We start from the raw sequence: 16615 nt of genomic DNA on the forward strand, positions 1-16615 counted from the left end.
GTGTTTGAACACAGTTCAAGATTGCTTCAGCAAACAAGTCCTGTACTTCTGTTTCTGTCACAGCCATCTGCCCTCACTGAGTGGTTGGGAGCTTAAACTTTTGGTAATAAGAACTTGGCAGGAGTGAGGCCACTTATCCAGATGGGACAGGACCCAGGATAGGAATGGGTGTGTAGAGAAAACATGGCCAGGAAAACAGCATCAACTACATCATAGGAAAAGGCCTCTCCCAGCATTGCGCACATCTTCAAGGAGCGCTGCCGCAAAAAAGCAGCATCCATTGTCAAAGGCGCCCACCATCCAGGCCGTGCTCTCTTCTTGCCATCAGGAAGGAGGGTACAGGAGCATTCGGTCCCACACCACCAGGTTAACCAACAGTTACGACCCTTCAACCAGCAGGCTGCTGAACCAATGTGGATAACTTCACTCACCTCAACACTGAAGTGAATCCACAAACTATGGACTCACTTTCAAGAACTCTACAACTCGTGTTCTCAGTATCTTACTTATTTACTTACTTACTTCTCATTGTCTTACTTATTATTATTTGTATTTGAACACTTGCTCTTCCTTTTTACATCAGTTGTTATCAGTCTTTGTTCTTCATTGATTCTATTGCATTTCTTTGTTCTACTGTGAAAGCCCTCCAGAAAATGAATCTCAGGGTGGTAAATGGTGACATACACCCAGAGGCCACTTTATTTGGTACATCTGTACACCGGCTCGTTAATGCAAATTTCTGATCAGCCAATCACGTGGCGGCAACTCAATGCATAAAAGCATGCAGACGTGGTCAAGAAGTTTAGTTGTTGTTCAGACCAAACATCAGAATGGAGAGGACGTGTGATCTTAGTGACTTTGACTGTGGAATGATTGTTGGTGCCAGTCGGGGAGGTTTGAGTATCTCAAGAGCAGCCAATCTCCTGGGATTTTCACACACATCAGTCTCCAGAGTTTACAGGGAATGGTGTGAAAAACAACCTTCAGTGAGTGGCAGTTCTGTGGGCAAAAACGCCTTTTTAATGAGAGCCAACACAGGAGAATGGCCAGACTGGTTCAAACTGACAGGAAGGTGACAGTAACTCAAATAACCACATACTACAACACTGGTTTGTAAAAGAGCATCTCTGAACATACAACATGGCAAAACCTTGAAGTGGATGTTTCAGGTGCAGCAGAAGCCCACACCTGGCTCCACACTTGTACGTAATGAAGTGACCAATGAGTGTACGTGTACTTTGATAATAAATTAACTTTGAACTTTGTGTTTGATATAGTGATAGAAGTGTGGACAGAGCACACTGGGGAGGGCTAACGATGGAACAGCCAGGAGGATTAAATGTCTACTGTTGATGCAGGTAAGTGGCCAGTGAATTAGAAAGAGTCAATGTGCTTGTGAGAGGAAACAAGTTGTAGGGAAATACAAAGGAGGGGAGTGGATCTACTGATATTGTTCATTATTTTGGGTATCTGTTGACCCATTCTGCTTCAAACCTTGTGTCTCCATTTGGATGGCATTGCTCTTTTGGGTGCTGATGGGGTGCAGGGGAATGAGAAGAAAATGGTGTGTGTGTGTGTGTGTGTGTGTGTGCGTGCGTGCGTGCGTGCGTGCGTGCGTGCGTGTGCGTGCGTGCACAGGCAGGCACTGGGGTAGGCCAGACAGTGATAAACTGCTACTACGCCTCACTGTTACACATGACTCTCTGTATGATGATCAGCACTCACACAGAAGAACCTGGATCTTCCCGCTATTGCATGAGGACTTTGCTCTGTCATGTTCGTGTGGTATCCAATGGTCATGATATGTTAAAAGAAGCCACACACAGGGAGCATCCACTCTGTTATACTGAGCACAGGGTTTGCAGCCTGTGTTAACAATGCACAATGTCACAAAAGTGTATCTGTTCTTTTAACAAGGACATTTAGGACAAAATGTTGAAAGAAGACAGACATGTTATTGCTGACACCATCACTGTAATTTATCAAATGTGTGGAGTAAATAAGCAGAGGAATACAATGTGAGCAGAGGGAGAATGTGGAAACTAGACAGTGGCGGTACCTCTCCTCATCACATCACTGTGCTCACAAATGTTCACAACTGCTCACAAACACCAGCTCATTGTTTTCCAATTGAGAGCTCACTGTGAAAAGCATCGCAGTTTATCTGACTTTGTTATTTATAGCTTTTAGAGTCGTAGAGTCATTGAAAGTACAGCACAGAAACAGGCACCTTGGGCCACACCGAACCATTTACACAGCCTGGTCCCATCAACCTGCACTCAAACCATAGCTCTCATGCCCCTGCCATCCATACCTATCCAGGGTTCTCTTAAACATTGAAATTGATGAGCTCACATGCACCACTTGTGCTGGCAGCTCATTCCACACTCCCACAGCCCTCTGAGTGAGGACGTTTCCCCCCCATATTTCCTTTAAACTGTTCACCTTTCACCCTTAAACCATGACCACTAGTTGTAATCTCACCCAACCTCATGGGAAAGAGCCTGCTTGCATTTACCCTATCTATACCCCTCACAATGTTGCATACCTCTACAAATCTTCTCTCAATCTTCTATATTCTATGTAATAAAGTCCTGACCTATTCAATAAATTCCACTGCATTTCTTTATTTTCCTCTAAATGCCTGCAAGAAAACAAATCTCAAGGTAGTATAGGGTGACATGTATGTATGTACTATGATAATGAATTTATGTTGAACTTTGGACTTTGGATAGAAATGTTTATACTTGTGGATTTGTGTAGGATAATTAAAAGATTTCTGCTGATTTGTGAGCCTCAAAAATTCTAAATTGCTAAAACACAGCAGCACATGATTCATGTCTCTTGGACAAGCAAAAGACTGAAGTTTGTTTATGTTTGAGGGACTGAAGCCATATTTGCTATTGCAAGAGAAGTGCACGACATTACTGAATGACCCTTAGACCAAACTGTGGTCTGCTTCTGCTTGTAAACAAACAACCATCCTTCAGAAGTCACTGAAGGCAATTGAGAAAAATAAATCACTGGAGACTAAAGTTTCACTACAAGTCTGCTCTTCTGTGTGCAATGACAGAGCAGCACAGTGGATCATTCCTCACATCAAACACATAAACATTCCTGCAATGTTTGGTTCAGGGTGGGCATTCTACAAAGCTGGTGAGATTGTGTGGCATACTGCCTTTTGGTGCCTGAGGCCTGGGTTCAATCCTGACCTTCAGTGTTCCCTGTGTGGAGTTTGCCTGTTCTCTCTGTGGCCTCGTGAGTTTCCACTGAGAACTCCAGTTTTTTCCCTATCTCAAAGGCAAGTTGGTTAATTGTTCACTGTAAATTGGCCTTAGTGTGTGAGTGAGTGGTAGAATCTATGGGGAATTGATGAGAAAGTGCAGAGAACAAAGAAAATGGAATTGCTACGGAAGTTGTGTAAACAGTGGCTCTGATTGGTGTGGTCCCAGTGGGCCGAAGAGCTATTTCTGTGCTATATGACTCTTAACTATTCTCTATAACTGTGAGTTTATGAAAGGCAGCCTTTGAGTACACAGAACAGCTCGAACCCGAGTCTTGCAGAAGAATGTACCATTAACAGAGTGATGTACAAAACAACTTTACGTCTTGCCATACATGACCTGCCATCTTAAGGTCAATAGGGGATACTTCCAGCATCTGCAGAATCTCTTGTGTCTCTGAATAGAGATGCATTGCCTTTTTCATGACAAAAGGCTCCCTGGCTCCAATGCTCTCTTGAAACGCACTGGAGCCCGACTAGGCCTGAGTCCTTGAAACTTAATGGGTTCACTGAAAAGTGCTTCGTCCTTCTCAAAAAATGTGGACTAAAAACGTGTCCAGGTGTTACTGGGAATAATATCCAATAGTCAGGAATGTCCGCCAGCTCGGCACAGCAAAAGTCCTGAGTGTGCTGGATTAACAGAGTTTATTTCTGCAGTGTAATGGGACTATTCCTGGGAATTATCATGAACCTGATGGCTGAGTAAACATTTCTGTGTCTTTATACCGTATACACTCTCTTCACTGGAAAAGTCACCGCTCAGTTTATCTACAGTGAAGGTTATTTTGTTCTGTGTGGATAAGTTTTGACTTTGATTGCAGTCTTCTATGATAAACTGCTGAAAGACAAACAGACCTCACAAAAGAGGGCTTCAAAAGAAAGCACTGCCCCACAGACAGATCAGTAAGAGGACAGGCCTCTCAAAAGATCAATAGCTTCTTTATTGTAAATATTGCCCGATTTTATTTTGTTAGTAATATTATAATAATTAGCAGAGTCTTTTCTTTTTCGAGGTGGATGGAAGGTTTGTGCTTCACTCTCGTACATGTTTTTTAGCCGCTTCACAATGCCGTCACTGGGTGGGTGTGTGTTTGGTTATTCAGACCTTCTCTGTTTTAAAAGTCAGTGCCCCATATAAAGTCAATAGAAAAGTGATCACTTGGCAAAAATATCTCATTTGCAGAGGTAGTTCGGAGGTTGGAAGAACACTTTAACTCACAGCTGTTTGACATAGCCGACAGCTATAAACAGGGCAGAGGCAACAGTAAATAGTTTTACTCTGTCTACGTGCAGAGGCACCTGGAGAAATGCTACACAATCCACAACTCTGCCTTTCAGGTGAAAAGATTAACTGGCTTGATCTATTCCTGAGGTAAATAAATCGATACATCTATTGAAAGCAAACCTTGAGGACATGACAGTTTTCTCTTTAAAGAATGCTACAACACTTCACCTGGTTGTCTGACACACGGCATCTTGTGGAATCTTGCTATGCTTAAACCGCAGGTGTAATAAGAACAAAAGAACATAAGAGTATGAGTAGGCCACTTGGCCCCTCATGCATGTCCCATGATTCAACACAACCATGACTGATCTGTCCCAGTCCTCATTGCCTTGCTTCACCAATTCCCTATAACCCTTATTTCCCTGATCTTTCAAAAAAAATCCATCCTTTCTTTAAATACCCACAATGACTTAAACTCTACAGCTCTCCAGTGTGGAAAAATCCAGGGATTCACTACCTTCGTTAAGACGATGTTCTTATATACCTGTTTTAAATAACTGCTCCATAATCATGTAACTACAATGCTCCCAAGTTCAAGATTCTCGCAGAAATGAAAACATCTTGACATATACCCTGTCATGTTCCCCAGAGATCTTATGTGTTTTAGATCATTCTTTATTTGTCTAAATTCGAGTCAATCTTTGTTGGTCTGCCTCTAGTGCTGGTAAAATAAAGGAATTAGAACTGTGCTTGGTATTCCAACTTCAACCTTTCAACAGCAACTGAACCTTATAAATATTTTATTAGCTCTGATGTACAGGAAAGTTACTAAATGAATGAAGTTCCCTCTTTTAAACTCTAACTATTGCTGATAAATAAAGTGGTCCAGAAAGCGATTCCATTTGATTTGTAAACATTCAAGATGTGATAATGGATCATAGATTTGATTGGATTCGGATGTCTGTGAACATTAACAACGGTTCCATGTATCATTTTGATGGGCGGTACATGAGTAGGAATTTGAATTGTGGGTTTTTTTTCCCTGGGATCCCAATGAGTCACTTTTCAGATTATAGCCAACAGAGAATTTTTTTGTTTCTTAAGACTTCCGAACACTTGTGTGCTTGGTCTCTCGAGGCCTAGTCCCAGGCAAATAAACTCTTCCTCAATGTCAACAAGACAAAGGAGATGGTTATCGACTTCAGAAGAAACCGTACCACTCACATCCTTCTTTAAGTTGGCAGCACAGGAGTGGAAACTGTGAGCAGTTTCAAACCCCTGGGAGTGTACATCACACACAACCTCTCATGGGCCCGGAGCACATCCTACACAGTCAAGAAAGCTCACCAATGGCTCTTCTTACTGAGGAGGCTGAAGAGAGCTGGACTATGCACACCCATACTCAGGACCTTTTAAAGCTATGCAGTAGAAAGCATCCTAACATAATGCATCACTGTACAGTACAGAAACTGTACCCTGGTGGACAGGAGTGGACAGTTCTACAATGGGCATTCTAAACTGCCCAATGCATCACTGGCACCAGCCTATCCACCATCAAGGACATAGATACAAAAAGGTGCAAGGAATAGGCCAGCAATATCATGAAGGATCCCACCCATCCCGCTCATGGACTGTTTGACGCACTCCTATCAGGGAGGAGGCTATGCAGTATCCATGTATGGACCACTAGACTCAAAACAGTTCCTTCTCCCAAGCCATCAGGGTGTTCAACACTTCCACCCATTAATCCACCCCACCACCACATACAATAGACAATAGGTGCAGAAGTAGACCATTCGGCCCTTCGAGCCTGCACCACCATTCTGAGATCATGGCTGATCATCTCTTGTCACTTTATGTATATACAATCAGTCTATGCATATAACAGTTACTTGTACATCGTGTTTTATGGGACTGCTTTCATATTTGTCATGTTTTTTGTGTGATATTTATGCTTATTGTGTTTTCCTACACTACATCAGATCTGGAGTAACATTAATTTCATTCTCCTTTACACTTGTGCACCGAAGAATGACAATAAACTATCTTAAATCATAAATTTTGAGTTACACTCAAGAAGCTCAATATAGAAATGGAACACGGATCAGCATAGCACAGCAGCAGGCCCTTTGGCCCATGACAGTCTGTCAAATTAATTGATTTAGTATCTAAATGTAACCAGGTGACCGCTGAATATAATTTTTTATTGTTAAAGTGCACTTAAGTATTCATCTCGGTAATGCTAAAATACCAAGCTTGTCGCTTAATTGCATTTGTGACATTAATAGCCAGAAGATCCATTTTACTTAAATGGAAAGATTCCAATCCCCCTACCACACCTCAATGGTTTTCCCAAACGAAAGCATGTTTAAATTTGGAAAAAATTAGGAGTGATACTATGGACCCTTCGGTAAAATTTGAAGAAACTTGGAGGCCATTTATTCAATATTTTCATATGATGTAAGTTGACCCTTTCTGAATCCTATTTTTAATAATTTTTTTGTTCATGTATAAAGGAGCGAAGCCAACAACAAATTATAATTTTAACCGATGAAACATGGCAGCCCAATCTTTCTTTGTTTTTTTTTAAGCTTACTTTTTCTTAGTTCAGGGTTTTTTTCCCCCTTTTATAAATATCTTTTTCATGATTAATTACTAAGAGATTGGGAGGCTAAACTCTATTTGTTACTTGAAATATGTGTTTTTATATGTTGATCGTTATTAATGTAATTTTGATCTCTGTGTACCATTATCAATATTGATATGTTTATTAATTTGAAATTTAATAAAAAATTGGAAAAGAAAGGTAATGCTAAAATAGCTGCCTGTGCCTTTAAGAGAAAACGGAGATGTCATTTTGTATAGGTGGAGTAGAATAAAGTTGCCATCTTCCAGAAAGGACGACGTTCGAATGCTTTTCCCAGGTTTGGTGAGGAAAGGAGAATAATATTTGATATTATCCATGTAAATTTGTTAATACTTGTTTGTAAATCTAGAATATCATTTGTTTGACGTGTTTTACATGCGGATGCTTGAGATTCTTGTGAGTAAATTGATCAGCGCTGGATAGCCTGATTGTGAAATTCCTTAAATGGCCTACTAAGTTAGTCTTTTTAGTAATTCAACTACAAGCAATATATTGTAGAAGTTTATTTGTCTTTCTCTGTTGTTTCATGACCGAATGTGAATGTAACAGAGTAATGTGAATGTGTTAATCTCTGTTCACATAGCGTGAGTGAGGAGAACTCGTTTCAAGGTCTAGCCTAGGTGGTTAGAAGTTAAGCCCATGTGTGCCAAATGTGAGTACATCTCTCAGTTAAGATGAGATGTATTTATTCCTATTTTCAATGTTCTGTATAAAGTACTGCATTGGTGGGATTCTAAAGCTGTCTATATTGCTTTTTCAGAATCACCACTACCGTATTGGTTTTGTATATCTTGCTTTAGTTATTTTCATACTGCATACATAACAAGGGTGTAGTCCGAAGTTAAACTGAGATTGTGATAGCGGGAACTGTTTTTTTAATCTTATTTTGCCGTTTTTATTTTGATACCCTGTTTCTGCAATAAAACATCTAAAACAGATAAAGGAATTTAAGATCTGAGAAAGTATTTGTTGTCCTGTGTGTGTATTTTTCCCCAGGCTGCATAAAAGTGCAAATTAAGACCTTCTTCCCACACAGTGTCCATATCCCTCCATTCTCTACACATTCATGTACCTGTCTAAGTGGCTCCTAAGCTCCTCTATTGTTTTTGCCTCCACTGGTCAACACATTCCTCTGAGTAAAAAACAGTTGCCCTCCATAGCTCCTTACAACTTTCCCTCTTTTCACCTTAAATTAATGTCCTCTGGTATTAGAAACTTCAAACCCGGGAAAAAAAGATACTAGCTGTCTACTCTTCCTATGTTTCTCATATTCATATAAACTTCTATCTTCAAATAACTTGCAGGATCAGTGCCTCCTCCTATGACTAGGTAACCAGCAGCCTGTTAGGCTGCCATTTAGGGGGGCCCCCATGGTACCCTATTTTACTATTTCTCATTTGTCTTGGACACTCATCCTTTTTGTCATTCAATCTCCCATGAAGTCATTCAAAAGACCTGGTAGAACAGGCCAACATTTGAGACACATTTCCTGGAATAATGAGAAGTCCACCATGCTGTGCTCCCTACATTCCAAAAACAACTACATTAAAAAGGAATAGCTTTTATTCAATCGTAAAACACTTATTCAGATACAGGCTTTGGCCAACAGTGGCAAAACAAGCATTGGCCATCTTTGGGAAAGAGAAAGGTGCTACGTAAATGCAAGTTTTTCTGTTTTAGATCATTCACCTGCACTGGTTAAATGCTCTCTTCCCAGGTGGACCTTCAACAATGCATTCTGGGTGAGGGAAATAGTGTCAAAACATTTTAAATGATTGGCACCTCCTTGACAACAACATACAAATGTTGTGAATGTGTGTTTAATGGAATAAGAGCAGTTTGTTAAATTACAGAAAAATTTGCCTATAATTTTCTATCTCCTACTTTTAGTATGAGGAACTAAATACGCTATTGACAAAGCCAATGATCTGAAACGTTCCCAGTTTTTCTCTCTACACAGATGCTGCCCAACCTGCTGGATATTTCCATCATGTTCTATTTTATGCAGTTCTTTGTTTCATTGGAGCATTCAAGTATGCAACGTACAAAACAGTGAAAATGTTACACAGAAAAGTTTTCCAGCAAGCAGAATTAATGACAGAACAGTAACCTGTCCCTTCAAGGGCTGAGGCAATGTTGTGTTCTGGCAATGACCTGGTCCTACCTGTACATTGGTAATCTGCAACGTCCCGTTATCCAGCATGCTGATACGAGGGTCATTACCCAGGATCCTCTGTCCATCCTTGAGCCAGTGCACACTGGGAAGGGGGTTCCCGATCACATGACATGGGAGCTGTGCTGTAGATTCAACGCCAAGTGTTTGGTTGGCGGGGCCCTGGCGGATGATGGGTGGAATTCGATCTGAGGAGACTGAAACAGAAATGGACAGTGAAGATGTGCTGGGGCTTTGTAAAGATGGTGCTATTGAGCAACGGTGAATTATTCCAACTGAGCAATACTTTACAAAGAGGGCTAAACTGCTGTCCACTGTATTACACAGAGGGCTAAAGTTATACAGGAGCTGTATGGATTGCAAATGTATCACACTGCAAAATAAAATTGAAAGAACAATGCATGAGATACAAGAGCTGATTTACAACAAGAAGCCAAATATATGAAGCACCTTCCATAGCTCAAAACTTCCCTGGATGCGTTACAAGAGTGTTATAATCTAGAACCATGCAGTAATACAACATAGGAACAGGCCTTTCAGCTCACCACGTCAACCAGCAACTAGCATCTACACTGATCCCATTTTGCAGCAGCACTCTAGTGAACTGGTTAGTGTAATGGTGTTACAGAGTCAGCGACCTGGGTTCAATTCCTGCCACTGCCAGTAAGGAGTTTGCACCTTCTCCCTGTGACCGCATGGGTTTCCTCCAGGTGCTCCCACAGTCCAAAGGCATCCAGTGTAGGCTCGTAGCTTATTTGGTCACATGGGTGCAGCTGGGTGGTGCAAGTTTGTTGAGCCGGAAGGGCCTGTTACCATGCTGTACCTCAAAATCAAAAAAATATACAGCAGATGCTTAGTCACTGATGTGTTTTAAAGAATATTTTCAAGTAAGAATGAGAGCAGTACAGATAGACTAGTGGGACTGCAAGACCTCAGGCTCTTGACAACTGAATGCACAGCAGCCAAACATGGAGGGAAGAAATTTGGGTATGATCAGGACTTGGAGAAAAGCAGAATCTTTGGAAAGTTTACAGCTGAAGACTGCAGGAATAGGGAAGACTGAGGCCACAGAAGGAATTGGAAAGCAGGATGTGAATTTGAAAATGAAAGGGGATAGGTGCCAGATGATTTAGAGGATTAGAGGGGATTTGATGTGCAGTCTGGAAGGTACTGACTGAGAAAGTGGAGGAGGCAGAGACTCTGGCACAGTGAAGACTCATCTGGATGAGTATTTGAATTGCCAAGGCTCAGCAGGCTGCAGACCAAGTGCTGGAAAATGGGATTAATAGAGATGGGAGCGAGGCTGGCTCTGTAACTCTATGACATGTTGATGAACGTGGACAAGGGAGGGAATAGGGTGTTGCAAGCTATGATGTAGGCAGTGGAACCACAGGATACTGAAAGGAGAGTGGACAGGCAAAGGAACAGGAATACTGGGAGGCAACTAATGTGTGGATGAGGCTTCCAGCAGTCGTTAAACTGAGGCAAGAGTGGCCTGTGCTGAGGTCATTGCTGAAACAGGCAGCCTTCATGATGCCACCTCAGGGTCAAGGTCCACATCGTTCAGACAGTTTGCCGGGAAAAGGGGTGAACTCAGTGTGTAAGGAATGGAGTTAGAGGCAGGTACTGAATAAAAATGGTTTCACTTCCCTGAACACTGACATAGAGAGAGTTCTGTGGCAGTACTGGATGTGGGATCAGCAGTGCGAGAATTCAGAGAAAGCTAGGAGGCGGAGAAAGGAGGCAGTGAGCTAGGGCTCAGTGTCAACGAGGTGTTAACTGCTGGTATACATGGATGGCAGACAGAGGAAGGAATAAGGGCGACTCGGGGAGGAACCTTGGGGGTTACAGTGCAGCCATGGGGGAGAGAAGCTGATTCTCTGGTTTAGTCTGGACAGAGGGAAGGTCATTAACAAGCCCAGTGCTTGCAAGAAATTAGTAAGGATGAGGAAGTCAAACAATAAGGTGCAAAATCATAACAAGGTAGATTATGAGGTCAAGAATCTAATTTATTATACTAGAGAACTATTTAATCAACTTATAATATAACAGCAGGGTAGAAGCTGTCCTTGAGCCTGCTGGTAGGTGCTTTCAGGTTTGCATTGTGGGAGGGAGGATGATAATTCAGCAGGTTTGCTGGATTCAGATTGGAGAGGGAGGGGTGGCTGCAGATTTATCTCATTGCCAAGATAAATGGAGTGTAACCAGGCAGCCGTTCTAGTGTTCTGCATTATGTAGACAAGCAGTACTGAGAGAGTGCTGGGTCTCAGAGCAGCCACAGAACTAAATGAACCATGCATCACACAACAAAGAGAAGATTGTGCAACAAACTGACTCTGTGGCCGGCAGATTCAACTTGTCAGCCCAAGGCAACTGTTCAGCAGTGGGACTGAGGGGAACTGGACTGACTGCCCCCTCTTTAGATCACCATTTCACCATCAGGTTAAGGAACAGAGAAATAGATTGGTTTATTCACATGGTGAAGATACTGAAGCTTGATCCTTTCCACACAACAAGATACTCTGACCCTCGTACAATAACTAAACAGTAGATTAGCAGTGAACATTAATTGACTGACCTGATAATATGTGAACTTGTTTCCACAGGGAGCCAGGCAGTCTTCAGGGCTCAAACATGTGTTTCAATTCAAGCACACCTCCCAACACTCTCACTAAACGTGCATAATGCCACATTTTTCAGTTATTGCAGGATCACAGCTTTGTGCCAGATGAATCAAGGTCTTTCTTCCAGTTTTAATTAAAATGCGACCATTCAAGGCTTCAGAACAAGTAATTTTATTTGAGATTTAATTGGATTCTCCATTTGTTGCTCATTATATTAGATTATTTTAACTGAGATCCTTGATGGCTTTCAGTACAATAAGGTTTGGTGATGCTGAACAATTATTCTGATTCACCGGATGGATTTGGGAATGGTGTAGAACAATTTTGGGACTGCGGAGGTTGAAACATCAGCTGCATCCTTGTGAGCCTGAATACATATTGAGGACAGTGTCAGATTTAGCTGTGATTCTGCAATAGCTGAAAACCGTGATGATGTTTAGTGACAGGACTCATTTGGAATCATAGAGTCGTACAGAATTGAATCAGGCTTTTTGGTCAAGCATATCGATCCAATAACAATCCCATTTATTGTCCCATCAACTTTCCCAAACACTACCACTCACTTACACCCGTGGGCTGATTTACACTGGACAACTAATCCACCAACTCACACGTCCTTGGCTGCGGGAGGAAACTGAAGCAGTCAGGGGAAAACTCGCAGATTTACAAAGAGAGTGTGTAAACTCTACACAGACGGCACTGAAGGTTAGGATTGCACCCGAATCACTGAAGCTGTGATGCGGCCATTCTGCAACTGAGCCAGTGAACTTTGAACTCTTGCACCATTACCGTTTTACTCCACTGAAGTGGAAGGGATAGCAAAACACATTTGAGTAATGGAGCAAGGTTGAGCAAGTTGGGACTCTATTCATTGGAGTGTAAGAGATTAAGGGGTCATCTTATTTATAAAATCATGGAGAAGATCAACGTGCATAATGTTTCCCAGGTTTGGGGAAGCAAGAACTAGAGGGAATACATTGAAAATGAGAGGGGAAGAGATTTAATAGGAACCGGAGGGGCAATTTTTTTCACTCAGAGTGTGGTCAGTGTATGAAATGCGCTGCCAGTGGGAATGGCTGAGGCAGATGTATTAACAACAATTAAAAGGTACTTGGGCAGGTATGTGGATAGGAAGGGTTTGAAGGGATATAGGCCAAATGTGGGCAAATGGGACAAGCACAGGTGGGGATCTTGGGTGCCATGGACCTGTTGAACCAGACAGACTGCTCTCATCCTGCATGGCTCTCTAAAACAGAGCATCCTTTGCCTGGAAATAGGACTGAGACATTTTCAGAGCATTAGATGGGTGCTGAGTTCAACACTAAGCCCAAATCAGAAATCAGAAAAATTCAGGGCAACAGACTGAGGGAATTTGTGAACTAGATACCCGAAGCCATGGTTTTCACAGTGGATACCAGCACCAATTTATCCTATAAAAATTTGATGGAAGGATTCTCTAAACATAAAGTGACATTGCAGAGGAGACACTTTGAAACCATGTATCCTTGGTTTTGGTGTGTGCTTTAATATTTATTAAGTATGAAAGTATTACTTTACAACATTAGTATCCAATTCCTGTCATTGGCTGATCTGCATCATGTGCTGCAGTGATGTCATTGTATGGGAAATATGACATGGAAATAAAGCCCCTGTTAAGGTGAAATGCTTTAAGAGTGCCTGTTCCAATTTCCCAAGAAATGAGATCACCACTCACAATGTATACAAAATAAGTGAATCAGTTTTTGTTCATTTTACCTTCAAAAACAAGTGCAAATGGGTTCATACCCCAATACAGAAGCAGAAACATGGTCCCATTGGGCATGAGGGATGGGTGAATATGTGCGTGGTTGTCAGAGTTTCTTTGGAGAGTGGTGATCAGCATAAAAATGAAATATGTGAAGTTTGGATTACAGCTCCATCCTTTTATCTGGCATTGCCTACTTTGCAGCCCAACTTAAGATACTGAGGACATTACATGTGAGGGCAATACTTTTGTTGTCGGCTTGTCTCCAACTGGGCAAAGACCAGGGTTTGACACTTTGACTTTAACTAGACTAAACTTACCAACACATTCTGGGGGTATAACTGTTGTAGTGTTCCTGAAGTGCTGGGGCGGGAAGCAGTAACAGTGCAATTGCTTCCATAACTTATTAACCTTTTTTTCCTTTTCATAAAGCTAAAGAAGCTCACACAGTCATGTCTTACCAATCTACTTACCTTCATATTCCACTTTCTCTTTCCTTAATCGTGCCTTGGTCCTCCTATGCTAAATTCTAGATATTTTCCAGTCTTCAGCTTTATTTTTTGGCCGGGGGGGCGGGGGGAAGGTTCAAAGCCTTTTTTATATTTTTATTTTATTTACAGACCTTCCAGCCCATCGAGTCTGTGCCACCCAATTGTAATTAATTAACTTACCAACCCATACACCTTTGGGATGTGGGAGGAAATCGGAGCACTTAAAGGAAGCCCACATGATCACAGGGAGAACATACAAACTATTTAGAGACGGTGGCGGAATTGAACCCGGGTCCCTGGTGCTGTAGTAGCGTTATGCTAATTGCTACACCCCAATTATTTTCATTTGATCGAATAATATTCTTATTTTTTCTGTGTAGCTGTGGCTGGACCGCAGCTTTTTTTTTTGGTGGCTTTTCCTTAAAGGGCTACTTTTTTTTTTGTAAACTGTATTAATGTCCTAAAGAAAGCCATTATTTGTTTACTCTCATACATCCCAATGCAATTTCCTGATCTACCACTGCTAAATCACATTTCATATCTTAGTAGTCTGCATTATTATGACTGAAGTAAATCACTTTCAATTTTTATATAAGATTTATTTATATTATGAATACTACTCCCTGAAGACCCTTTAACTACCAGATCATCAATTAAACCTTTCTCATTACACAACACCAGGTCTAACACAGCCTGTTCCCTTGACACTGATCTGAGAAACTACTCCATAAATTGACCCTTTTCACTATTACTACTAATTTGGTTTTCTCAGTTTATATGAAGATTAAAGCACCCCCACCCCAGATTACAGTACTGTACTTCCCTTATTACACAGAACTCTAATATTCCAATTTATACTCAGTCCCACATTATCATAACTACTTAAGTTTATAACCAATATATATATGCATATATTATCTTGAGACTCATTTTCTTGCATTTACAGGAAAAGAAGTACAATAGAATTTTTCCAAAAATCTATACATAAACAAAGACTGACAAACAACCAAACACAATCTGCACAAATAAAAATAATACTGATTCCATGAGTTGAAGAGTCCTCTGCAGTGAAACTGTAGGTCATGGAATCAATTCAGAGTAGTGGTTATTGAAGTTATCCATGCTGGTTTAGGAGCCTTGTGGTTGTAAGGTATTAACTGTTCCTGAACCTAGTGGTATAGGACTTTATGCTCCAGTGCCTCCTCCTTGATGGCAGCAGCAAGAAGAGAGCATGGCCTGGATGGTGTGGGTCCATGATGATGGATGCTGCTTTCCTGTGGCAGCACCTTTCATACTCAGTGGTGTGGAGTGTTTTTCCTGTGATGGTCTGGGATGTACCTACCACTTCTTGTAGCTTTTTTTTCTGTTCCTGGGCATTGGCGTTTCCATACCAGGCCATGATGCAACCAATCAGGAAACTCTCCACTGTGCAAAGTTTTAGATGACATGCCGGATCTGCACAAACATCTAAGAAAGTGGAGGTAATGCCATGTCTACTTTGTGATAGTACTTGTGTGCTGGTCCCAGGACAGAACCTCTGAAATTTGATGGCATGGTATTTAAAGTTTCTGACTCTCTCCACCCCCATTGCTCCAGTGAGGACTGGCTCAAGGACTTCCAGTTTCCTCCTTCTGGAGACAATAATCAGCTCTTTGGCTTTGCTGATGTTGAGTGAGAGGTTGTTGTAGTGGCACCATTCAACTCGATTTTCAGTCTCCCTCCTATATTCCAATTTGTCTCCAACTTTGATTCTGCTAACAACAGTAATGCCATCAAAAGACTTAAATCTTTTCTCCTCCCCATCCTCAGAGCTGTAGTCATTGAAGAGCATCCTGATGAACGCATCTTCGTTGCCCAGGTGTTTCAGAGCTGAGTGAAGAGCCAATGAAATAGCATCAGCTGCTGACATGTTGTGACGGGAGTTCACTCCTCAGGCAGGAGTTGATATGCTTCATGACCCATCACTCAAAGCACTTCAGCATGGTTGACGTAAGTGCTACTGGACGATAGTCATTTTGGCAAGTTACAGCATTCCTCTTGGGCACTGGTATGATTGATGCTTCCTTGAAGCTTGCCTGTATTATTTACAGCTCCCCTCAATATTTTCTCACCTTGCTGTTTCAGAGCTCCACCCAACCTAACTCGATCTGATTTTGTGAGCTAAAATTCTTGCTCTCTCTTGCCTTTATCCCACTCTTGAATATCAGCCTCCTTTCACATTTTGCATACCTCTTTTAAAAGGCAAGTTTCCAGGAATATCTAATTCCCAGTGTAGTTTACCTTGTAACCACAGCTCTGTAGTGGCCATTTAGTTTCACCTACTTATTTTGACTTGTGCTATAAACTCAGTGCTCATCGCGAATGCTGTTTGCATTCAAACAAGAAAAAAAAATCAAAATTGTCTTTTAAGCACTTTTCCCAGTCCTGA

The 16615-nt window shown here is 41.5% G+C and overlaps 1 protein-coding gene across 2 annotated transcripts in view; it reads right to left on the reverse strand.

The window, feature by feature from the left end:
• Positions 1-16615, reverse strand: part of robo3 (roundabout, axon guidance receptor, homolog 3 (Drosophila)) — a 315506-nt gene that overhangs the window by 109639 nt on the left and 189252 nt on the right. For both annotated transcript variants that reach the window (XM_059957275.1, XM_059957274.1), the window contains one exon: positions 9320-9525. In XM_059957275.1, the coding sequence (XP_059813258.1) occupies positions 9320-9525 (206 nt within the window). The remainder of the gene's footprint in view (positions 1-9319; positions 9526-16615) is intronic.

Source organism: Hypanus sabinus, chromosome X2 (assembly GCF_030144855.1).
Source record: "Hypanus sabinus isolate sHypSab1 chromosome X2, sHypSab1.hap1, whole genome shotgun sequence".
Lineage (NCBI taxonomy): Eukaryota > Metazoa > Chordata > Chondrichthyes > Myliobatiformes > Dasyatidae > Hypanus > Hypanus sabinus.